Consider the following 22,845-nt stretch of genomic DNA (forward strand, 5'->3'; position numbering starts at 1 on the left):
ATACTTACAACTTAGGGGCAATCTTAATCAGGTCACCAAGGACACCGGCAGCGGTGACCTCTGCACCGGCGCCAGCGCCCTGAATGATCAATGGGTTTGGATATCGCTCGGTCTGAATAGAAATGACGTTGTCAGAGCCCTTGAGAGAAGCGAATGGGTGCGAAGCATCGTATTTCTCAATGGCAACCTGAACGGATCGGTTAGATCCACTGAGATCAACCTTGCCGACATATCGCAAAACCTTCTGCTCTGCCTCGGCCTCCTTTCGAATCTTGTCGAGCTCGCTATCGTACTTTGGCAACTTCTCCATGAACTCAGCCACAGAGGTGACCGACTCCAATGGCTTTGGAATCAGAGACTGTACTGGGAAAGCGCTTGGAGATTCCACTTCGTAGCCAGAAAGTCGAGACAAAATGGTGACCTTTCGAGCCACGTCCAAACCGTTGAGGTCCTCTCGTGGATCTGGCTCAGTGTACCCGAGGTCCTTGGCCTTGGAGACAACATCAGAGAAGTTGACCTTAGAGCCGGCCACAGTGGAGAATTCGTTGAAAATATAACTCAAAGTACCAGAAACGATACCCTCGATCTTGACAACCTTGTCTCCGGTCGCTACGAGGTCCTTCAAAGTGCTAATGACCGGAAGGCCAGCTCCGACGGTGGCTTCGTGGTACACCTCAGCACCGCTATGCTTAGCATTGTCAAAGATCTCATTCCATAGCTCAACTTCGCTGGAGAAGGCCTTCTTGTTTGGAGTAGCAATGGAGATCTTCTTGGAAGCAAAGAGGGGGTAGGACTTGGCCAGATCCTCGTTGGATGTGTTGTCGACCAAAATAGTTGGCTTTGGCGACTTCTCGAGGAATGCAACAATATCGCCGGCCGAGTAGGCACCCTCAGAAGAGGCCTGGATATCGGACTCCCAGGTATCGAGATTAATTGGAGAGAAGTCCTTGGATACGAGGGTCTTGGAGGAACGCGCAATGAGGACCACGTTGTATGGTGAAGCAGTTCGCTTCAAGAATCCATTGAGCTGTCGAATAAAAGCGGCACCTACCAGACCAGTGCCCACAATAGCCACGTTAACACCTGCCATTTTCTAATTTGCTTTCAGCTGCTTCTATTCGAGAGAAACGCTTAGTGACGGCTTTTATAGCGCTTATGAGTCAAAAGCCCTTGCACGGCTGTGCAACGCGCGATATCGGGTGAAATTTCGGAGCACGAAAAGATACGCGGCTATTTGCGATCATTGCGTGCTGTGCGGTCGTAGGGACGAAGAAGAATGGCAGGGGTGACCAAGTATTTACAGTCGCTGAGGGCCCGGATCGCCCACTTGAAGGCTCTGGGGCCCGCTGGGAAAGCCCTGGTTGTCACTGGCAACGAGTCGGCAGACCTCGACTCGTGCGTGTCATCGCTGCTCACCGCATACTACTTTTCTCGGCGGTACTCGCCCGGGGGTCATATTTCCTCGGTGAGGATTGACGAGGTGATTCCTCTTATTAGTATCCCCAAGGCGGACCTTAGGCTGAGGCCTGATGTGGAGTACCTGCTGCGCAGGATTGGTGTCACGGCGCAAGATCTCGTATTCTCCGAGGACGTTGAGGAGTTGAGCAGCGCGAATGGGCCAGAGTTGTACGCATTCCTGGTTGATTTCAACAAGCTTCTGCCTCCTCTCGACAGGGTGTTTGCCAATCGGGTTGTGGGGATCTTGGATCATCACGATAACGAGGGCCATTACAGTGACTTGCCTTTGGAACCCCGAGTCATAAAGCGGTGCGGAAGCTGTAGCAGTCTTGTAGTGAACTACTGGCAGAAGGAATTTAAACGCATTGGCCAGTCTGGGCCGCTTGAGGGCGATAGAAGTGCCATTGAGCTTGCCCTGGCTCCGCTGTTGGTTGACACTAACAACATGACGCTCAGGGTTGAAGACGAGGATCGACAGAGTTTTGATACATTGATGGATCTGCTGAAGCAAACAGGGGAGTCGATTGACGTGGATGAGTTTGAACACTCGCTCAAAACGCACAAACAGATGATTGAGGGCATGAAACTCAGAGATATTCTGCGGAAGGACTACAAGCAGTGGGACGGCACGTGCACCAGCAATGGAGATAGAATGAACATTGGCATTAGTGCAGTGGTGAAGTCCTTGGGGTGGCTTCTTGAAAACTACCCAGACTTTGAAAGCGTGAGCAAGGATTTTGCCGCTGAGAAAGACGTTGATTTGTTTGCTATCATGACTTCATTTGGCGAAGGCGACGCATTCCAGCGGGAACTGGCGCTCTACCCTACCAGCGATAATGCGAAGGACTTGATGAAGGAGTTGCTTGGCAAGGAGAGGGCTGATTTGGCTCTAGAGCCTTTAATCACGACGAAATCCAATTGCAGCGTGTTTGCCTCGTTCCAGCAGAAGAACTTGTCTTCGACGCGGAAGAAGGTTGCCCCTGTTCTTCGCCAGGTGTTCCAGGGTAAGAAGAATAATAATCATTAACTTCAATTGCCTGCGTAGATGTCTTAGTTCTATAGAGAGTTTCTATCAAAAGCTACCACCGAGTTTTGTGAATTAATAGGGGGAACAGCCTCCCCAAACCTCCCTGGGTCACCGCTCGCGGAGTTGTTCAATGGAGGACGTAGTGAAGGCTATAACCTATCTAGTAATCCGACATCCCACTTGCCAAACTTTCGCGCATTGTTGGGCAAGAGAGCCGTAGTATCTCGCAGTCTCTTAATCATATGCTCATACAGAACTGGCGAGATCATGACTTCTTCAATCTCTGCCCTGGTTTGTCTCAGCCCAGGTATTTCAATCCAGTCAGTGCTATAAAAGACCTTGAACCCGCGGCTGGCCGAAACTGCTCCAGTCAACGTATATTTAATATCTGGATTGAACACCCACAGCAGCAACCCGTCCTTTCCGGAACTCTCCTGTTCGGGCTCTACGTAGAACGTGTACATTGCATGTGTGTCAATAAGCTGGGCAACCGTACTCGACACATAGTAGTGATACGGATATTGTTCTTCCATCCCGTTTCCTGGTGATTCGAGTCGCACGCTCCATTTCCACAGCCTAAATGTATCAGTGTAATCTGCAGAACCAATTCGACGACTACAATTCACGCACATCCCTTTATCCAATGCTGTATTAACAATGTCACCAGGGCAAATCAAGAAGTATGACATTCCCACCATACCAACCCCAGTCTTAGGAACAAATCTGTTGACGGCGTAGTTTGGGTTGAAGTGGTCGTGACCCTCGTCGGGCTTGTGGCAGTGCCAGAAATCCATCATCTCAGCCCAATGCTCAGAGGGCAATTGCTGCCAGCGGGTTATTCTCTTTGCTTTTATAATTACGGTACTGCACCCACCACACACAACTTGGATCCATTCCTGAGAATTGAGTTCCGACGCAGGCCATGGCATCCTGACATTCGGGTTGTCGAGGAATGACATTGGTTTGCTGTGCTCCAAAAGCTCAGGACTGGCTGGAAATCGGTACGACAAAGTCTTGGTCTCCACGTCCGTGCTATAAATTCTTTCTGCTACCGATGCCGAAACCTGTTCAGGTAGCACGATCTCCGCGGTATGTGATTCTCCATCTTTTGTATAATGAACGATGGCTTTCTCAGTGCTCTGAAAAACCAACTGCTCAACATTCAAGCCATCCTCAACCTCGATTGACAAAGCAACAGACCTGATCCGCGCTAGATACTCTGCTAAATAGCGCAGGACTGCCATCAGCTCGTACTAATGCCGCTCTTCGCCTGGGTATCGGTGATGAAAGATTGAGAGGTGCGGCGCAAACGGCTCGGATCTCCGACTTCGCAGTCAGGCTCGACATGGCATTCTCCCCGACATTGCACCCATAGAAGAATGAGGATGTCGCGTGCAAACCCGCGACCACGACATCGGGCACCGCTGCGTCAAAAATTGGGAAATTGTATGCAACGCCAAATTGATTGGTAGGACTCCATCTTTTGTCCAGCGACTACACACAGGTACACGCGTCAGCGCTGCAAGAACACGATGGTGAGTGTAGTGAAGAGAAAGGGGAGTTCTCTGGAGCTAACACTTTAAATTAGTCGGGTTTCGTAGCGTTAAATGTATACGAAGAAGACATCATTCACGATGCTGAGCAGCATACCCGTGAGCTGCAGGTAAGTTTTTGCCGAATCAATGATTAAATTGCGTTTGGATTTGGAAGGCTAATAGCAAGTAGATCGAAGAAGGATATAAGATATTTCAAGAGGCTCTACGATGCCAGAAAGACCGAGAGATAGATAAGGCTCATGAGCAGTACTCCAAGTTGTTTGCCATCGAGATCATGAAATTAAGTCATGTAAGTTAAACGAGAGACAAATTCTAACGTCGAGTGTGTGTGAAGAAGGAATCTGACCAATTGAATAGGATACAGGGCTCCCGCAGGCGGCAGAGAAGTTGAAATACCTTGCATTTAAGAACCATGCGTTGTTACTTCTTCTAGAGCTCGAAGAAGAGATCTATTCCATGGACCAGGAAGAACTGGTGCAGCGATTAGATGACATAATGCTGGAATTTTCAGAGGCGCTGATTTACGACAGCACGGAGCAGGCATTTCTGGAGCTTATCTGTGCTCTGGCGCTTCCGCTCCGGTACGTCCGAGTAGCTCGACTAGCGCTGGAATGCCTCGTGTATTCGGAGAACAGAGTAACCAGCTTTGAGAGTGTTTTGAAGTCTGGTGACTTCCTCTCTCCAAATGATTACCAGCTGTTGACGCAGCTTCTTCACATATTAGAGTCAATTGGAGATGACATATCAATAGCAGACAGTGAGGTGCTAAAACTGATCAAGAAGGTCAAGCTAAACCCTAGTTTCAAACTCACGACGCGAGATTACTCTTGGATTGTCCGTGAAAAGGATGTTACGAATACTTACCAGAAACTACTGGATCGTGAGAATAATCGGGACGTTACCATAACCATTACAACCAAGGATTGGATGTGCATTGTTTCTTCTATTCAGGAAACGCTCTACGGCATGCTAAAAACAAAGCGGAAGTTAACTTTTGAGGATCCGTATGCGTACAGCGTTGATCCTATCACACGAGTCAAGTTTACTATGCCTCACGAGCATGTGGCTTTTAGTAATGGCACCGCGAGCTCTGAAGAGCCTGATGCACAAGACGTCGAAATGGAGACCAGAATGGTGGCTATTGAAGAAGAGAAAACAGTCCCAACAGGCGAGGAAGAAGTGCAGACAGATAAGGTTGCTACTGACGCCACAAACAAACTATCTAAGGATGAGCCAGCCGTGGCTGTTGAGAAAGCGAAGCCGGCAGAGGTTAAGGAATCAATTGAACCTGCTAACAAACCGCAGATCGAGGCCTCTATGATGGACATTGACTCTGAGGAGAAAATTGTTCAGGAGCTCGAAGCAGTCTCCTCAACAGCTCCATCCGATACCAACACCGGCACTGACATCGGCAGAAAGCGCCGGAAATCTGAAAGTGAAGATAATAAGCACAGATCTTCGAAGCGAGTTAGGGCCAGAGCTGGTGAGGACCAGACCTTGAATAATGTCGATACCGATGGAGACGAAGAATTCTTTGAAAATCTGAACTATTTTTTACAGTTCGCGGGTCTGCATTTCGAGTCAGTTCTGCCTGCATTTACTGGCCAGAATACCATAAAGCCAGTCGACCAGTGCCTTATTGACTTCAAAAATCTATTATTATCCTGGGAAGATGATCAGGCCGAATTGTTCCTCAGAAACGACCGAGGCAATAAGAAGAACAAGAACCAGTCAGTTATGCAGTTACTTGATTTTGCGGCGCTAGGTGATTCTGAAATCGTTAAGCCACCATTCAGTGGAGGGTCGGAAGAGGTTGACAATTTCATGGCTAAAGTTAATGCGGAGAAAATGCATTTCCAACAGGTAAGGATAGAATTGATTCTATTTCTACTCTGCCAGCGCAAGGATGGTTATTGCTCGCTTTTGTCAGATCACTGGCCGACCTCGCTATTTGACGGAGTAAAAAGGGTCATTGAAGAGATTGAGCCACACCTCTATTCGGAGGCGAAGAAAGTAGTTCTCGACTCTGCTGCTTACCCTACTGAGATGAACCTGAAGAGATTATTTATTCAGCTTGAGGTATGCGAAAGCATATTCGAGTTCTTTGTTGATGGGTATTTGTCGGTTACCAAGTCACTCAGAAACAGTCGAGACAAGCAACTGGCTAAGTCAATGGAGATTGTCAAGCAGGCATCGCTCTCACGAGTATCGCGCTGGAGAGGGATTTGCAATGACGTCTTGGGTGCCTATTATGGCCCGATAGATTCGATATGCACTAATCTCTTACGACATGAATGGGTTAGTATCATTTGTGGGCAACTGGAAGAGGAGGATCCTACTGATAGCCTGAAGAATTTCGAAATCTATCAAAAGAAGTTGACGCAATTGCAACCTAACTTAGTGGTGGAATTCTCCAACTTTTCAAATATTCCCAGATTGTCGACTGAGAGTGTGACAACTCAAATTGCCAAATATCGGGCTGCGTCGATTTTTGCTCGCATATTTGAGATGGAAGATGAGGAAGACCAGAAAGATGACGGTGACACATCTGAGAAGTTTGATAAGATCACCGTCCTGGAGTCAATTTTGATGCCTGATGAGCATAAGGTCCTAATCCCCGAGCACCTCGCGATCCAACAGTTTCTGGCCACGGCTTCGCTCGAGTTCCGACTCCAGTTATGGTATCTCCTCCTTGATACCTACGACAAGAACGGACAGAGATTAAAGTCATTTTATGGCTATCTTCGGATCCTTGATTCAAGCGTCGATGAGTTTGTGAGTTCCCAGTATTCGAATTTCACCGATCACCAGAAGTCTGTCGTTCTACTGAGGTCTCTTAATATTTGCCTCGATATCACGAGAAAGTTAACTGGGTTGATAATGGATGACGATGGTATACTAGACGGACTTTCCACAGAGCGCCTAAAAATGTCATTGGACTCGCTTATCCATTTACTGCGCCTTCTTCATATGTTTATTTTGCTTGATGATGCGATTAACAACAACGTGATTCAAGCCCCTTCGCACCCGTCATGGGACCGGGCATCAAGGCTTATAAAGGAACTTATTGTTCGCGCTTGGTCATTGCTATACATGTTTTTCAAGATTTATATCCCCGAGGAAAAGAGAACAAAGGCAATCACCAACGATATCTTGAGTATTATCCATGAGGAGATTGGTGTGAGAGAATACTGCGGACTAGGCGATGGATTCTTCCTCGATTTGAGTTTGAGGGAGCTCGTTAAGTTGGACTGGCCAGAATCTGAAGCTGATATGTTACAGTGCCTTGACTGCAGATATGGCTTTGGTCTTGGTAATGATTACTTCCAGCCTATTAATCATCATACTAACCCGGGAGATATTCATAGACCAGCTGCACTGCAACTGGTTAAATTCATTATGTCTCTTGTTATGCGGAAGAAGAACCTGTCAAACGCGATTTTGAGAAGTGAGATGAAGTCAGTTCTTGATCAATTTCATGATGCTTTGGGTAACCCAGATGTGACAGTGCCCTCCCTAGCTCACAACTCCCATATCCTTAACGATTTTCTGGACTTGTCGCATGTCCCAACTAGGTTCTTCGACGACAGTATGCATGGACGGCTTAATTTGTCATTCGTTGACAGTCGGGACAAGATTGTGCCAGTGGCTCAGAGTGGCTTTTACTACGTTCTTGGTCATGCTGAATTTTCCCTTTACAAAATTCGAAAGCGAACGCATCCGGGGCGGACTGAGGATTTGGAGGAAGCGATTAAGTTCTTCAAATATGACTTGATCTGCAATACTAATCGCTTCGAGGCTTGGTTTTCATTGTCACAGGCTTACGATGCATTGGCCGAAGCTGACTTAACCTTGAATGCAGATAAAATAAACAGCCCGGAACAAAGGCGCATTGCCACCGCTCACCAGCGCCAGTCTATATTAGCCTGCGGAATGGCAATTAGCGTATATCTCCGAAATCGATCGGCTCAGCTGTTGTCTGCTTCTTCGCATTACAAACAACTTGTGACCAATCTGTGGCAGTTTTTTGCGCGGATACTGTATAATGCCTGCAGGGAACCAATGAAGATGGAAGCGTTTTCTGATGGATCAGAAAAGCTTTTCTGCGGAAAAGACTACGAAGTCTACAAAAAGGTTCCTAACTGGGGATTGACTACTCGCGCCGTCTTGAAGACCGTGCGGTACTCCCTCATATTAGCGAAAAATGCCAACCCATCAGACTGGTATAACTACTACTTGATGGCGAAAGTGTTGAGGGCATTGGGGATGGAGCCAGATCAAGTTACGAGTCTACTTGTAAAGGCGGTGGAGCTTGCTCGCGACAGAACCGATAAGTCGAGCCATGAAATCGTCTTGGAGCCGCATTATAAGCTTGTCTCCACTGTTGTAAAGTACGTACAAGCTGAAAAGCTTGATCCAGTGGAGGCACTCGAGCTTGTGGAACAGACACCCTACTGCGAGGTGCACTCAAATGTCATCAGTCCAGTGGCTGGAAGGTTGCCCGATACGCCGATAAACCGGTTTTACGACAAGGCTGTCTATATCCTGCTTCGAATGAAACATGCTGATAAGAAGAGGTGGCAGCATCGCCCTATTTACAGATTAGCTAAGCTGTATGCTGATGTATACGGCGACAAGCAGCTTGCGAAAGAGGAAATGAGCAATTGCTTTGGTACCAGTAAGAATAATGCAAAGGTTCCTGTTCATTTCTGGAAGCCAGATTTGGAGCGGCCAGGGCAGCATTTCATGTTCGCGTACCAGTATATCATGTTTTGGGTCAACCTCCTCCGAGATACAGAGGATGCCACCGGTTTGAGCAATTTGACTCGAAAGACAAAGAAGTTTGGCCAGGGCATGGCCAAGCACTTGGATGCTTGGGACCATATGCTCACGACTACTGCTCAGACCGTTAAAGCTTTGCTTCATCTTACGCCAAAGTATTCGGACACCATTATCCCGACGCTTATTTATGATACTTTCGTCAAGACCTCTCAAGGATTGATAAAGAAGTGTGAGTCTTCTGAACGTGAAGATCTACCCTCTCTGGTTACAGCACTTAATTTTGGGGCAGATATGCGCCGTCTCAACAATGGTCAGGGTTCCACTGCCCAACTGGATGATTTATTTGTGGCAATCTATTTGAGGCTATACTCCAGTTATGCGGAATCTGTTGTTATTAAGGAGGAGCCGAAACTGGTTGAACAGCCCACTGCAATAGAATCCACCACGAAGATCCAGATCAAGGACCTACTCACACCGTCAGCAGAAAGCACTCCACAGCCGGAGAAAGAACCACCTAGCGGCGCTACTAAGGTGAGAGTTACGCGGCGAGACATTATTCTTCAGGCCAATGCATTATTGAAGGCAGTTGTGCCAAAGCTGGGAAATGGCGATGATGGCAAAGCAATTGTTTATGGCGATCCAAGACTGAGCATAAAAGATGCTCAACAGCTTAATACAGAGACGAAGAAGCGAGAGGAGGGTGAAAATATTGAAAGCACTGCAAAGGCTGAAGAGAGCAATAAAAAATTGCCACCCACAAATGAACAGCCTGGAAATGTTGGTGGTGGAGTCGAAAATGGGTCTGAAGTGGTACGAGCTCCAAATGCGAAGCTAGAGTCTGATGTCATAGATTCGACTATGCCGGATGATGACCTACCCGAAGCCAAGCCAGAAACCGGTATAACTAAAGTGGCGCCGCAAGATCTTCAACAAGCAGAGCTTAAGCTAGCTGAAACGGCAGCTAGGTCAGAAAGTGGTATGCCAAAGGATCTTTCAGCTGAAAGTGCTGTTGAATCAGGGATCAATTCTGTCGGAACAGGCGTTACAGATCAGGAAGATGCCATGGAAATTGATTTGACGGGAGACAGCGTTACAGAAGGTCAAGTTTTGACCCCACTGCCGCTCCCTATCAGTCCGACTGAAAAGCTGATTTCCGAAGCTGTCCCAACTGAGCCTGAGGGGCCTCGAAATGGAGTCAACAACGGCGTGGTGCCGCCTGTCATTCAAGTGCCCTTGGATATTCCACCCGCCAATCTACCACCTCAATTGCACGAGCATGTGACCCAAATGTCGGTTTCTCCGAAAAATAACGCGCATATCAGTAATGACGAGGACGATATCATCATTGTCGACCAAGTTGTGCGAACGAAGGCCCACCGTGACGGTATTAATGAAACGTCAAGACCTAGGTACGGGATCACCAGTTCATTATCAGACATACTCGGAAACCATTCGACCAATGCAGATAACGACGAGGACCAAATGGATATAGACTAGAATATCTAATGCCTAGTTGACTGCTCTAGTAGCATTATTTATATTTACTCGAGTTAAATAAACCTCGATGACGTCCGGTATTGTGGATTTAGCGATCTAAATCTTCATGGCTGAAACATTCCGTTGCATGATGCCAGCGCTTATTTGAGACAATGTATCGCCTGATTCTTTTGGCATAATTATCAGGATTGAAATCATGAGCTGAGGATACCACCATTGTTCGATGGCTAAACGAGTTGTAATAATTGGTGGTTCTTTTGCGGCGGTCCAAGCTGCTAAGGTGTTGTCGAAAGTACCGCAAGATTTAGAAATCATCATCATCAGTTCATCTAGCCACTCATTGTTCAATGTTGCCGTACCGAGAGCGCTTGTCGAGCCCGAGAAGATTGACGACCTCTTCATCCCTACTGTCAAGATAGTAAAGAATGTTGCTCCCAAAGCCGCTTTCATTATCTCAACTGTAAACTCCGTCGACTTTGAGCACAATCTAATTGTCCATAGTTGTGGAGAAAGCACAGAGTCACTCCATTACGATTTCGTGGTAATTGCAACTGGCGCGACTACTCCTAGCAGGGCCTTTAAGCTAGCCTCTAAGAAAGAAGAGTCAATTGCCGCACTTCAAGGACTTAGCACTATAATCAAAGCCTCTCCAACGATTGCGATCATTGGCGGGGCCCTACCGGAGTAGAAACAGCCGCAGAGATCAAGCGAACTTACAGTGAGAAATCTGTCAAGTTATACACAGGACACCAGCTACCTCTTATGGTTGCGGGCCTAAGACTGGCCTTAAAAACGCAAACGAAGCTCACGAGGCTCGGTGTTGAAGTCGTCAATAATGAAAAGGCTGAAGTGGTAATTGCAAATGACGAACATCATGTACTAAATCTGGCTAGTGGTGCGACTGATGATGTTAGTCTCAGCCTATCTACTACTGGTGTAATGCCAAACACGGGTTTTCTAAAGTCATCTGTGCTCGACAAATGTGGTTATGTGCGAGTTGATAGTCATTTCCGGCTCGAGGGCTACAATAATGCATTTGCGATTGGAGACGTGGCTTCTAATGTTACCCGAACAATTGCTGATCTTAAAATGAACCAGATACCAGTGTTCAAGACTGCGATAGACCACGTGGTTGGCAATTCTGGACGGCGTATGAAGCACTACCACAAGCGGACCGAGAAGCTGACAATGATAGTGCCTACCGGCTCTAAAGATGGAGTTGGGCTCATAAAAGGCATTAGAGTACCTAGCTTCACCGTAAAGTATTTCAAGGCAAAAGATTACATGATACCAAAAGCCGAGTCATCTTTTGGTTAACCATGCAAAAAATATGTATATACTGGCTGCCGGTGGCTCCCTGTGCCAACTGTACCACTACCGATAGAATCAGTTCATCTCGAGATACCTAGAAATATACTCCTTTAATAAAGTGCCCTCAAAAGTAGTAAACTACTGGCAGGCTGAATTGCTAGAGCCCTTCGTTATCACAGCCATATCCTACCCGTTCGCTAAGGCCATAGAATGAGCTGCAGGCCAATCAATCAACGGTGCTCAGAGTTACACCACATACTGTAATATCCGGCGGTGGAAAAAACGGGGATGGAAAAATATTTGAACATCGTCAAACTGGACGACCAAACGACAAAATAGCCCAGAGCAATGCCGAGATCGTTTCGACTGCTAAGCGCGAAGAAAATCGCGCGAATCACTCCGCCACAACCATATATCCCCAAGACTATCGAGGCTGCGGCGCCAAAACCTGTGGAACAGGCTAAGGGATGGGTTGAGCGGACGAAGCCTACCGCGGCTGAGGAGATCTTCCGACGAACCCAGGAGGCATTGAAGACTGATGATAAGCCCCATTTCCGAGTAGGTGGCAAGGAAATCTATTTCCCACAGGCTAAGATCGTTCTCCTGCGGCCTAGCGCAAAGCACAGCCCGTTCCAGGCGAAGTTCATCGTCCCCAGAAACTTTAATAAGCTGGATCTGCGAGACTATCTGTGGCATGTGTACGGCCTGAGAGCGCTCAATGTGACGACCCAGCTTATGTTCTCCAAGTGGGACCGAGCACGTCCGAATCTGCCGCGACACCGAACCCCGCAGATCAAGAAGATGACCATTGAGATGGAGGATCCGTTCATCTGGCCGGAACCGCTGACCAAGGAGGAGCAGGACAAGGAGTTCCAGATTAATTTGCATGAAGAGATGAGAAAATACGCCGAGGACATTGATAGAATTGGATCCAACAAGCTGCGTCCACCTCGAGCGTTTGGCGGCATTGTGGGCCCTTACGTTCCAGCTGCTGAGCCATTTGTTCCAAAGACACTTAAGAGCCAGATGATTAACAAGAAGAACGCTGCCGAGTACCGAGAGTCTCAGCGACCCACGGAAGAACTTGTCAAGAAGCATCTTGGGCTGTAAATATTGTTCCCGTTTTAACTTGTAAATAATAAAAGTATTTATCCACTGTACAAGTAACCCCTTCGTGAAGCGGAACTATGGGTGTGGCTCGAGGGCTGGCCTCGAATGCCCCCTTTTAGTAGTAGCCTGGGAAGCGTTCCCGGTGATTTTTGGCGGAGGAATGTAATTAGCTTTTACATGCGTAAACCTCTAAATGCAGCCTGTCGTGATTTCTTTTGGTTGCTTGTGGAGCTGATATTTTGCACCCCACCACGACCCTTGATTCGAACCTCGGTGCTGCTCCTATTTTTGCGTAGCACGGGCAGTGCTGGTGTACTGGAGAGACCGACTTGAGGGTCCAGAGACGGACTGAGCGGAGTGAATCCGCCATAGCGTTCACTATACTCGCTGTGGATTGACGACACCTCGGCATTGTGCTGTTCATCAATCTCATAACCAAGAATTGACTTCTTTGGTTTTGAAAGAATAGCCGAATCATCAGGATATCCCTGGTATTGCAGCAGCTCATCGTGCGCAATATGATTGCGAAAACGGGTCTCCAGCTCCAGATATCTTGCAGTAAGGTCCTCATAAGCGGTCCTTAGTTCGGAGTACTGTGCATGGGTCTTCGCTTTGAAGTTCTCAATCAGCTCCTTCACTTGAGTAGTCGGCTCCGTGGGCTTGCCTTCATAATCAGCAAGACGGGTTCTCAGCTCTGCAACCTGGTTCTGCAATTGTGACTCAATTTGCTTCTTCTCTGTCTCCAAAGATTTGTACTCGAGCTCCAAGTCATCTAGTGTCTCCTGAATAAGCTTAACCTTTGCCTCCATTGCCTGCTGGGACTTATCGTTAGTGTCGTTATCCAAATCATATTTAGCCAGCTTTTTCTCAGCCGCCTTAAGCGAGTTCTTGTAAGAATCAAGGTATTTTGCGTTCTCCAGGGCCTCGGCTAGTTTGAGCTCCATTTCCGCCAGCTTCGCCTCTTGAGCAACCATAGTCTGCATAATTTCTTCGCGGGCGTGGTTCAACCGCTCAACTTCCTTCTCCAAGGTCTGCTTTTCGACAAGAAGGAGGTTGGCAGTCTGTCTGAACTCTTTGTTTTTAGCGAGGATATTCGACTCGTACTGTTGTCTCTCGCGCTTGTACGTCTTGATATTTTTCTGGGCCGTGTCGAGCTCATGGCGCAGGTGTTCAATCTGCTTTCGAAGGATGGAGTTCCGCGACACCAAATGGCGCACAGACTCGTCGTTTACTACCTTCTTAGAAAGACGCTCCCGCATCTTGACATATCGATACTGGCTGTGTTGTTCGATAAAAGACACAAAGTCGAGTTCGTTCTTCTGAATCATGAGTTCCCGCTGGTAGAACTGCACAGCCTGTTGCATATGTTCTATCTGCCTCGAATATTCGACCTTATCGCTTGTATCTGCCTCGTGCTCCGAGACGCGGCGGCTACTCGGAGCTTCACTTAGCGTATGGTCAGACTGCTGGCCCACTGAGCTTCGGCGCTCCTCAGCTAGCGCGCTACTAGCAGTACTTGAAGGAGCGAAAGCAGCTGCCTGGCCAGGAGAAGGCTGGAAGAATCCTGGCGACGAAATGGTTCCAGATCGTTGTCTCCCGCGTGAGGGGCCGGATGCATAGTCACCCTGTCTAAGTCCATTGTCACTGCTGGCGATGCTGTGGCTATCATCGTCTTTCAAACTGTCGGATCTCGTTTTAGTGTAGAGCATGAGATGCTGTTCCAAAAGCATGTCGACGTTCTCAATGCTTGGTGACATTAACAATTTGTTCGACAGAGCAGTCAATTTGTCATCTGGAGGATGCGAACGCTCCAACTCTTGGCTCTTGCGAGATTCGCTCTCCTCTATATGTGGATGTTGTTCTTGTGTGTGTTCTCCATCGTTTAAATCATCTGAGCCGGCTAAACTGTAGTCACCCTTGTTATACATGTAGCTATACGACGGAATGTCGCTGTCAAACAGGGTCGGAGTCTCTTCATGGGGGATCTTAGACGCAGCAACCGAAACGTTGGCGTTTGCTTGTGGGCTCTGGTTGTACAGAGCGAGGCACTGGGCGGCAATGTCCATAGGACTGCCGAGTAGGCCCCACCGGCTATTATCCTTCAGCTCTTCCTCTGCTGTATTAGAGACAAGCCCTGGGTGGAGCATGTGGAGCTCGAAAATGGGCTTGGAGAATGCTAAAATCTCATATTCATCCCAAAAGTCAGTGAATGGGCGCTTGTATCCACGCTTTTCGAGGTATCTAGTTGGTTTACGCAGGAAAGACAACAAGTTAGATGGGTACAATCCGTAAAGGAATGTAAAGAGAGGCGTAATGCTGGGTTTGCGCTCATCCTGGAGGTCAGAATAGAACCCAAGGGTGTCCCATCCCTCATTATTAGCTGGTGGTTTCTGTGGACGTGGCGCTGCGTCTTCCGTCAGTTCGAGGTCGGAATCCTTTGGCCCATCTTCCTCATCCTCTAAGATTTCGTGATCGCGAACCTCGTCATCTCCAGTCAGGAGTCTCCAACAGGCGAGTCGCCCGTATACAGCGAGGATGGTCGGCAGGTGCGATGAGAGCGAGTCGCAGATATGAGGCATTATCATTGCCAACACCGTTGCCGCAATAGACAGGGCAGTCGACGACAAATCATAAATCAAACACTTTTTGAGCGACTCGAGCAAGTCCGTCTGCTGGATATGGTACAGGAATGGTGGCTGCATGCTGGCAAACACCGAGAGTAGACTAAGGGTCTGGATTCGGTACCGGTGGTCAACAAACCGGCCATTCAATTTGATCATAAAATCTTTGGACCGTTTCATGCCAAACTGCATCAGCAGGTCTTTCGCGTTCATACGCAAAAACCTACGCCTTTCCTCATCATTGAGTGTACTAGATTCATGTATGTGGGTGAACCACTCCTTGTATATATCGAGATGGATGTCCAAAATCCACTCGCACACCTGGCTGGACAATTCTCTGTACAGGTCCTCCGAGTCCTCGTCAATGAAGTCATACTCGTAGAGCAGAATCTTCATCAAGAGCTTTCGGGACGCAGCCACCAGTGTATTCAAATGGCCCACGGAATCCAGCGCAGGGACAGAGTATAGCCCGAACCAGAACCGGATATACTTGATGTCAGTTAGACAGGGGGCCAGGCTGTCGAGAGCCTCTACAAATGGCACTTCGTACTTGGAGTCGGCGACGCTGGTGTCGTGGATTTTGACCAGCTCCTCATGCAGCTTAGCGGAGTCGGAGGGATCAATCGGGGTATTGCTGGCCACGAATTCAGATATCTCGTTCGTCACTTCGGCATTGAGGTCGGAATAGTCCTTGGAAGAGAAGAACCCTTCCAATGCCTTGGAGAGGGACCTTAGAGATCTATTGCAAAACGGTTAGAGCATTATCGCTGAACACAGGTGCGGCAAAACTTACCCTGGAGCCATAACGACAGAGCTAGTCTATCAGCTGTTCAGCAAGTCGATGTGCGGTCTCCAAACGGGCTCCTTCACTGGTATCGGTATGAATAAGGGATCTTGAAGCGTATATGGCTGGGGTTGGGTCGCTGTTCGTCCCAGCGGACCAACTCCTACATCACAATGATCTTATGCGACTCATGCGGCTCGGTGATATAAATTTAATTTAATAATTAATTAGTTTGATATATCTGCATTATAGCCAAATCCTTCTGTTGCATCATTATAAGATTACCGAACATCTCTGCGTAGCGAAGCCTAAGGGAGGGGGGCTTTAGGACTGTACATTATACTATGGTGCTAAAAGGAAGGAGTATGAAATCTCTCTTTAATGTACATATAATAAGTTAAAGTAATGGGTTATTTGGCAAAGTGGAGCTCGATGTTCATGAGTTCGCGTGCATTGACCTGCTCGACGGTGAGTCCTGGGTCTCCGTAAGTCAGCGGAGCATAGTAGACGTAGCAGGACACCAACAGGACCATGATTACCGAGAAGGCGACAATGATCTTAGTGTTTCGGTACGGCCTGCCGCTGCGACGAGCTGCCACTGGACCGTCATCGAACTCACCAAAGATGAAGTCAAAGATACCGCCGGCCAGGACCGCGGCAATCAGGTGGGCGGGGAGATAGTGGTGCAGGAACTTTTGGCGGCCCATGAGGAAGAAGGGGAAATAATGGCAGGCCCAGCCAACCAGCAGGAATCCCAGTGAGTTGTATAGCTTGGATCGCGCTGTCCGGTTGAGCGCCTGGACGTTTCTTCGCTGCGTAAGCTGGTCGGCGGCCATGACACCAACAATGACGGCGATGAGACTGATCTCGAGCCACCAGCCAACAAAGTTGCCAACGAAGTAGATCTGCGACCGGTTCTCGTTATTAGTCCAGAAAGACACGCCGCGGACGAGGAATGGCCAGGTAATTGGCTCCGAGGCATATGGGTGTGACGATGTGAGGGCGTTGTTCTGGGCAAACATGATCGCCTGCAGCTCGAGGTACTTAGTCAAGAAGGGGAGCTTCTTGGGCTCCTTTGGCACGTAGTTGAGTCGCTCGGGGTCAGTAAGATCCGTAATCTCGTCAATGAACCACCAGTTGGCCGGGTCCTGGACGTTCTTGTTGCCGTTAATCTCAAACTGGCCGAAACCCCACTCTGGAAGGCGCTTGCCGGGGGTCCATAGGTTGATGTTAGAATGGACGAGCCTGAACTGGCCAGCCTTGGTCTTGATTATGTCACGGGCATTCTTCTTCATGGCGATTTCAAACAGAGTATCGTTGTACCGCTCTCCTTCGGCTAACTCCATTGAAACAGTAGTGAACTCCTGGTTTGTAGGGTAGGTCGGCGAGGCGACGTCGTGGGTCAGCAGCATAGTGTTGGTCTTCACGTGCCGCAGACGGATCTTATTCCCGCCAAACACTGGATGACCGACCCGGTCGTCTTCTGGGAATTCAACTTCAGGCAGAATCTGCCAGTCGTTGTTAACGTCGGGGGTGCCATAACCTGTCACCTGCTGGCCCTGCGACGAGATTCGCCCGTCGTCATATCGCAGCGGGTACCTCGCCTCGTGCGAGTGCAGAAGAGCGTTGGCGTGTTTGTTCTTAAGAGTAATAGTGTCATAGTAATTGACCTGGCGTGCGTCCCGGGTCAGAATGTTGTCGCCCAGGGTCTCCTGGAACTCAGGGCTCATAAAGCTGTCGCCGGGGCCGGACTGCGTGAGAATGGCAAAGTGCACCCAGAACCAGAACAGGAAGATGCCCAGGGGGAGGACAATGAGGCTGAATGCCCTGGCAAAAAAGTGCTGCAGAAAGCGTTTCATGGTGAGCCCGGCACGGTAGTCGAGCAGGTTCCACAGATCAATGCACACGGCGGAGCCAATGGTCATGAAGGTGAACGTACCGACGTACTTGGTCGAAATAACACACGACAGAGAAACGCCGGTCGCCAGAAGCCACGCCCACCACTTGAACGAGAATGGGTTCTTTCGCTGCTTGGAGAACTTGACGTAGCACAAAAGAGAGAGCGCTACTGACACAATTAGCGTCGCATCCAGCAGGATCAATCGCGTCTCGGCAATGTGGGCGTTGTCAAAGAGCACGAGCGAGGCACCCAGTGAACATGCCCAAACGCTGTATCCGCTTTCCTGGAGCGTTTTAAAAACAATTGGCACCGTGATGGAGCCCAGGACCGCAGAAAGGGACCGGTAGGCAATGTACGGCACGTTGTTGTCAATGTACGAGTCGCCAATAGAGTCAAACTTGAAGGCGCCATTGTAGTTTACGAGATAGCCTACGAAAGCAATGAGCATCTTGGCGAAAGGCGGATGCAGGTCAAAGTAGTAGGTGCGCTCGAGGTAGTAACTGGCAAACTTGCCAAAATGTACCTCATCAAATACGACTTGGTCAGGGTGATTGATAATGTAGAACCGCGTGGCGAATGCCAGCACGGTCAGGGCCAAGTTGGCGAGTCGGTAGCATCTATCTCTTTGCTTGACACGGTCTGGCGCGCTGGGCTTTGGAGACGATGAGGCATCTGGCCCCCTCAATTGAGCAGACGATTTCTTCTTGGATGCGACATTGCGCTGTCGCAGTTCGGAAGCCATGGTGCTGTTCTTCTGGCGGTGGTGGTGTTCGTTTGGTTGAGGTTCTTTGGTCGTTGAAATTATACGTGTCTTGTCTGAAGTGATCGCTTCTCAGGGGGGCTCGCCCGCGCAACGCCCCGATCTGTACTACACCCCATGTATGCGTCGTCGCCTTCTCCAAAGGAGCTACATTGTGTCTCCTCCAGGGGGCGCATGTATGGTAAAATATGTCGATCTACTTTTCCCTGTGCATTTTTGGGAACTGGCTGCATCGGACCTGTCGTTCCATTGCTTGACTTTGCTCCGGCGGAATACATGATATGACCCAATTTTTTCGTACCTGCCAAAGCTATTGGCCTAACCTGCCGTATCAAAATTGAAATAATCTATCGACTAAGACCAGAGAAAGTACATGTACAGACGTTTATAATAAGCCATGCTGCTCTGTTCATATGTAAAGTACCACCGGTAGTAAAAATAGTACCCACTCTATGTACCACCGGTATCATGAAAATTTAAATACCGGCCCATCTCTAACCACCAATTGCATATTACTGGACAAATACGTTGAGGGCACTTACACATCATGTCCCCTTGATTATAACTATGATCATATATATGCGCTCCAGAGCCCAAAAAGTCGTCACGGTGAGCAGTAACAGTTATATATTGACTATAGGTACAACTTGACGCTTGTGATAACTCGACTGTATAGTTTTGTGTGCTTACTCAGGAGCCCGCTTTGTAATAAAGACCACTGCTGTATTACTGCAAGCCTTGAAGGTCAAAATTTGATTATTTCCAACCGAAGAAGTTCAATCGTTCACCCAGATTGGATTTAAGTTTCCCACATTCGCTTTCAATTAAAAAGACAATTTTAGTCAATTGAGTCGAGACATCCAATCATCCTATATGTAACCATTTGAATTAATGAATTACAACGCTATTTTTGACCAATTTGAAGAGAATGGATCTGTTATTACAATAGATATTCGATTCGAATCGAAGTTCCATATTCAATTTGATTATTGGCACCGCAGTAACTCCGGGGCAATATCAGCCAGGCAATTGACCGAACTATAATAAATAAAAATAATAAGGAAACACCCTTGCTGTATTTTATGGTTCTTTTTCATTCAATGAACTAATTTAGTGTGTATCAGTCGGCAAGGGTATCGTTACTGGTTAACACCGAACTACGTCTGTCAATTGGCCCAAAATAACCAAAATATATTTATTCTTGCAATCTTTAAACTACCCGAACATAAAATAGCACATAGTACTACCGATATCATTTTATTACATGAAATATCTTAAAATTTTATACAGTTCAAATTTCAGATAAGAACCGTTTTTCGTTCAAATGAGGATCGCATGGCGCATATAATTTGTGTCGGAGCGGCGACCACTCTCCATATCCGATATCGCCAAGTAAAAAGATAATCAGATATCGCAAAGTGACAAGAAGATGCTACGACTCGTACGAGCTTCTTTCCTGGCGAGATACGCCCGGCCCATGGGAGCACTAGCACCATTGGCCCGAAGCTACGCCACTCTGGGATCGACAAAGGCGCCTTTCAAGCCCGCAGCGACGACCGCTAACTCGGCGACTCCAGCCGCCACCACCTCCTCGATTGTGGCCCAGGACGACTCCTACGCCGTGTGGAAGGAGTTTGACGACACCCCTGGCGAGCTCGGGGCGTCAGAGACGGCGGGCGAGAACTGGGCCAAGAGCTTCGCCGGTCTCGGCGTCGAGCCCTTCCCGCCCCAAGTGGTTGAGATCCTCAACGCCGACGCTAACCCGGAAGATATTGAGATCACGCCTGACGGGCTCATCTTCCTGCCCGAGATCAAGTACCGGCGTATCCTGAACAAGGCGTTTGGCCCTGGCGGGTGGGGCCTAGCCCCGCGGTCGCCGACCGTGATCACGCCCAAGACTGTGTCGCGAGAGTACGGTCTGATATGCCATGGCCGGCTTGTGGCGGTGGCTCGTGGCGAGCAGCAGTACTTCAATCCTGACGGCGTGCCCACTGCAATTGAGGGGTGCAAGAGTAATGCCATGATGCGGTGTTGCAAGGACCTGGGTATTGCTTCAGAGCTGTGGGACCCCCGGTTCATCAGGCAGTTCAAGAAGCAGCATTGCGATGAAAAGTGGTTTGAAAAGAAGCGGCGGTTTGTGTGGAAGAGGAAAGACGCCCCATGGGAGTACCCTTACAAATAGAGCTTAGATATTTATTCATTCTCCTGTCTTTAAAAGGCTCATTGTTACTCCTGCTTGAGTGTTGCGAAGTCAAATGATCTCCACGAAGTGGAGCCCCAGGGGGGTTTGGGGGGACTGGTCCCCCCAATTGCACTAGCAGGGAGTGCTATTCGAGCTCCCATGGCGCCGCTTCGCGGAGGAATAGAAGGAACATATATATTCGGTTAATACTTAATAAATAATGAAACGAAGAAAATAAAAAATGAATTACCAAAACCAGCCTTTGGAGCTCTGGGGAGACTGTGGCTCGCCAGTCGCAGAGGTGGTTGGAGTTTGCTGGCCGTCCTCCTCGGCCCTGGCATGGTTATCAGCCTCTTCCTTCTTCACTACATCAAAGTCGGATTCGCTGGCGGTGGAATCTAGCGAACTCTTACTAGCGCTGGAATTGAGTGCCCTCGGGGTACTGATCTCCTCTTCCTCCTGCCTAGCCAATTCGTCGCGCCTCTCGTCGAGGCTGGTCAGCAGCTCCATGAGCTTCGACCGCTGCTTGTTCAGGTAGTCGAGTTTGTCTGTCTTCGTCTGCACCTCCGTCGGAAAGCTGACTTTGGCCAGAGAGGCCCTGATGCTTGAGGACGCTCCGCCCAGCAGAGACCCGAGATTCGACGCCGCCGAGCTCGAGACGGCCGCCGGGTAGCGGAACCGGGAGAAGAGCAGGTCAGCGTATGAGCTCTGCACGCCGGAAGCGGTGGCGGCTGGCTCCAGCTGCTCTTCGCGCTGGTGGCGCAGGTCTTCGTCGCGCTTGGCCGACTCGTAGTCTCTATACTCAGCTCCAAATAGCAGGCTTGACACATACTGTCTGACAAAATGGCTCGCCCGCTGGAGATACTCTACGCCGAGCGCCCGGGCGTTCTCGTGGGTCTGTGCAATGAAGCTGTCAATTTCATGCTCATGCTTCTCGAGGAACGGATGCACATGCGCCACGTATATCTGCGAGGCGCCCTGGCTCTGCGGAAGTACCAGCCACAGCATGAAGGCCATCCTCACGACGTTGTACAGTGGCAAGTATGCCAAGATGAAACCAAAGTACGCCTCGAACGTGAGCTGGATGGCAATGATGACCCAGTACATGAGCCAAGGCTTGATCAGGGTGATGTCATCCTTCTGAAGCGCCTTATACGACGCAAACACCGGGAATGCAAAGGATGCCAGGGAGCTTAGGCAGCGGAACACAAAGTCGAACATCGTTGATCTACCAACGGATAACACTGTAAAGTGATGAATACCAGGGGGGGTTCTGGCAAACCTCTTCCAAAACGAAACGAGAGGAAAATAACCCAACTAGCTTGCGTTGGTCCTGGGCTTGTTTCTCGGGGTCAAAACCGCTCTCTCTCTCTCTCAATTCTCGTCGCACTGGTGGTCGTTCTCACGGTACGGAGTCAAGTGGTGATATACCCCTCGCCGCCCGATCCGATAGCGCGTGGTCCACGCACGCTCTGCTATCGCCCTAAACTGATATGGGTTAGGGTTTGTTCCAGCCCGGGGGGCAAGAGCCGCACAGAGAGTTTCGGGGCAAATTGAAACGCTTGTCTCCCTATTGGCTGGTCTCGATTAGACAATACCTACCCTCTATTCTGGTTCTTGTATTGGGGCATTGCTGTCAATTGCTGTGTCTTTGTCGTGTTAAGCAGTGGTGGTTTAGTAGTACCAGGTAGCTGGATGCTGGGTGACGGGTGTGACAACGGAGGCTCAGGTTATGTTTACACCGTAGTAGGGGGCACGTGCCTATTTTAACTTCTGCGCTACTACCGTTGCCGCAGGGCCGTTTCGCGCGAAATGGGCATTTTGTCGGCGTCGCAAAGCAAAGTAGCGCCACTCGGT

At 48.9% G+C, this 22,845-nt stretch overlaps 9 protein-coding genes and 1 pseudogene across 10 annotated transcripts; 5 read left to right on the forward strand and 5 right to left on the reverse strand.

The window, feature by feature from the left end:
- Positions 1 to 4: 4 nt before the first annotated feature.
- Positions 5 to 1,090, reverse strand: HOM6 (homoserine dehydrogenase; the record flags this gene model as incomplete). Its single annotated transcript, XM_076682401.1, has 1 exon — positions 5 to 1,090. One exon carries the CDS (start codon positions 1,088 to 1,090, stop codon positions 5 to 7), a length of 1,086 nt encoding a protein of 361 aa, XP_076543184.1.
- Positions 1,091 to 1,276: 186 nt separating this feature from the next.
- PPX1 (exopolyphosphatase) lies at positions 1,277 to 2,485 on the forward strand (the record flags this gene model as incomplete). The annotated part of the gene is made up of 1 exon (XM_076682402.1): positions 1,277 to 2,485. The coding sequence occupies one exon, from the start codon at positions 1,277 to 1,279 to the stop codon at positions 2,483 to 2,485; it is 1,209 nt and encodes a 402-aa protein (XP_076543185.1).
- Positions 2,486 to 2,634: 149 nt separating this feature from the next.
- Positions 2,635 to 3,729, reverse strand: IPA1 (putative polyadenylation protein; the record flags this gene model as incomplete). The annotated part of the gene is made up of 1 exon (XM_076682403.1): positions 2,635 to 3,729. The coding sequence occupies one exon, from the start codon at positions 3,727 to 3,729 to the stop codon at positions 2,635 to 2,637; it is 1,095 nt and encodes a 364-aa protein (XP_076543186.1).
- A 288-nt stretch (positions 3,730 to 4,017) lies between these two features.
- HIR3 (Hir3p) lies at positions 4,018 to 10,320 on the forward strand (the record flags this gene model as incomplete). The annotated part of the gene is made up of 4 exons (XM_076682404.1): positions 4,018 to 4,020; positions 4,074 to 4,148; positions 4,211 to 4,330; positions 4,399 to 10,320. 4 exons carry the CDS (start codon positions 4,018 to 4,020, stop codon positions 10,318 to 10,320), a joined length of 6,120 nt encoding a protein of 2,039 aa, XP_076543187.1.
- A 223-nt stretch (positions 10,321 to 10,543) lies between these two features.
- Positions 10,544 to 11,637, forward strand: TRVA0_003S00540 (annotated as a pseudogene). The gene is given in 2 exon segments: positions 10,544 to 10,996; positions 10,996 to 11,637. Coding segments are annotated over 2 exon segments (1,095 nt in total).
- Positions 11,638 to 11,979: 342 nt separating this feature from the next.
- Positions 11,980 to 12,741, forward strand: MRP20 (mitochondrial 54S ribosomal protein uL23m MRP20; the record flags this gene model as incomplete). Its single annotated transcript, XM_076682405.1, has 1 exon — positions 11,980 to 12,741. One exon carries the CDS (start codon positions 11,980 to 11,982, stop codon positions 12,739 to 12,741), a length of 762 nt encoding a protein of 253 aa, XP_076543188.1.
- A 173-nt stretch (positions 12,742 to 12,914) lies between these two features.
- On the reverse strand, positions 12,915 to 16,166 carry TRVA0_003S00584 (uncharacterized protein; the record flags this gene model as incomplete). Its single annotated transcript, XM_076682406.1, has 2 exons — positions 12,915 to 16,101; positions 16,156 to 16,166. The coding sequence occupies 2 exons, from the start codon at positions 16,164 to 16,166 to the stop codon at positions 12,915 to 12,917; spliced, it is 3,198 nt and encodes a 1,065-aa protein (XP_076543189.1).
- Positions 16,167 to 16,556: 390 nt separating this feature from the next.
- On the reverse strand, positions 16,557 to 18,788 carry PMT4 (dolichyl-phosphate-mannose-protein mannosyltransferase; the record flags this gene model as incomplete). Its single annotated transcript, XM_076682407.1, has 1 exon — positions 16,557 to 18,788. The coding sequence occupies one exon, from the start codon at positions 18,786 to 18,788 to the stop codon at positions 16,557 to 16,559; it is 2,232 nt and encodes a 743-aa protein (XP_076543190.1).
- A 1,495-nt stretch (positions 18,789 to 20,283) lies between these two features.
- Positions 20,284 to 20,988, forward strand: MGM101 (Mgm101p; the record flags this gene model as incomplete). Its single annotated transcript, XM_076682408.1, has 1 exon — positions 20,284 to 20,988. The coding sequence occupies one exon, from the start codon at positions 20,284 to 20,286 to the stop codon at positions 20,986 to 20,988; it is 705 nt and encodes a 234-aa protein (XP_076543191.1).
- Positions 20,989 to 21,234: 246 nt separating this feature from the next.
- Positions 21,235 to 22,209, reverse strand: TRVA0_003S00650 (HVA22/TB2/DP1 family protein; the record flags this gene model as incomplete). Its single annotated transcript, XM_076682409.1, has 1 exon — positions 21,235 to 22,209. The coding sequence occupies one exon, from the start codon at positions 22,207 to 22,209 to the stop codon at positions 21,235 to 21,237; it is 975 nt and encodes a 324-aa protein (XP_076543192.1).
- Positions 22,210 to 22,845: the final 636 nt, after the last annotated feature.

This window comes from Trichomonascus vanleenenianus (assembly GCF_965637985.1).
Source record: "Trichomonascus vanleenenianus strain CLIB 3782 genome assembly, contig: TRVA0_003S, whole genome shotgun sequence".
NCBI classification, from domain to species: domain Eukaryota; kingdom Fungi; phylum Ascomycota; class Dipodascomycetes; order Dipodascales; family Trichomonascaceae; genus Blastobotrys; species Blastobotrys vanleenenianus.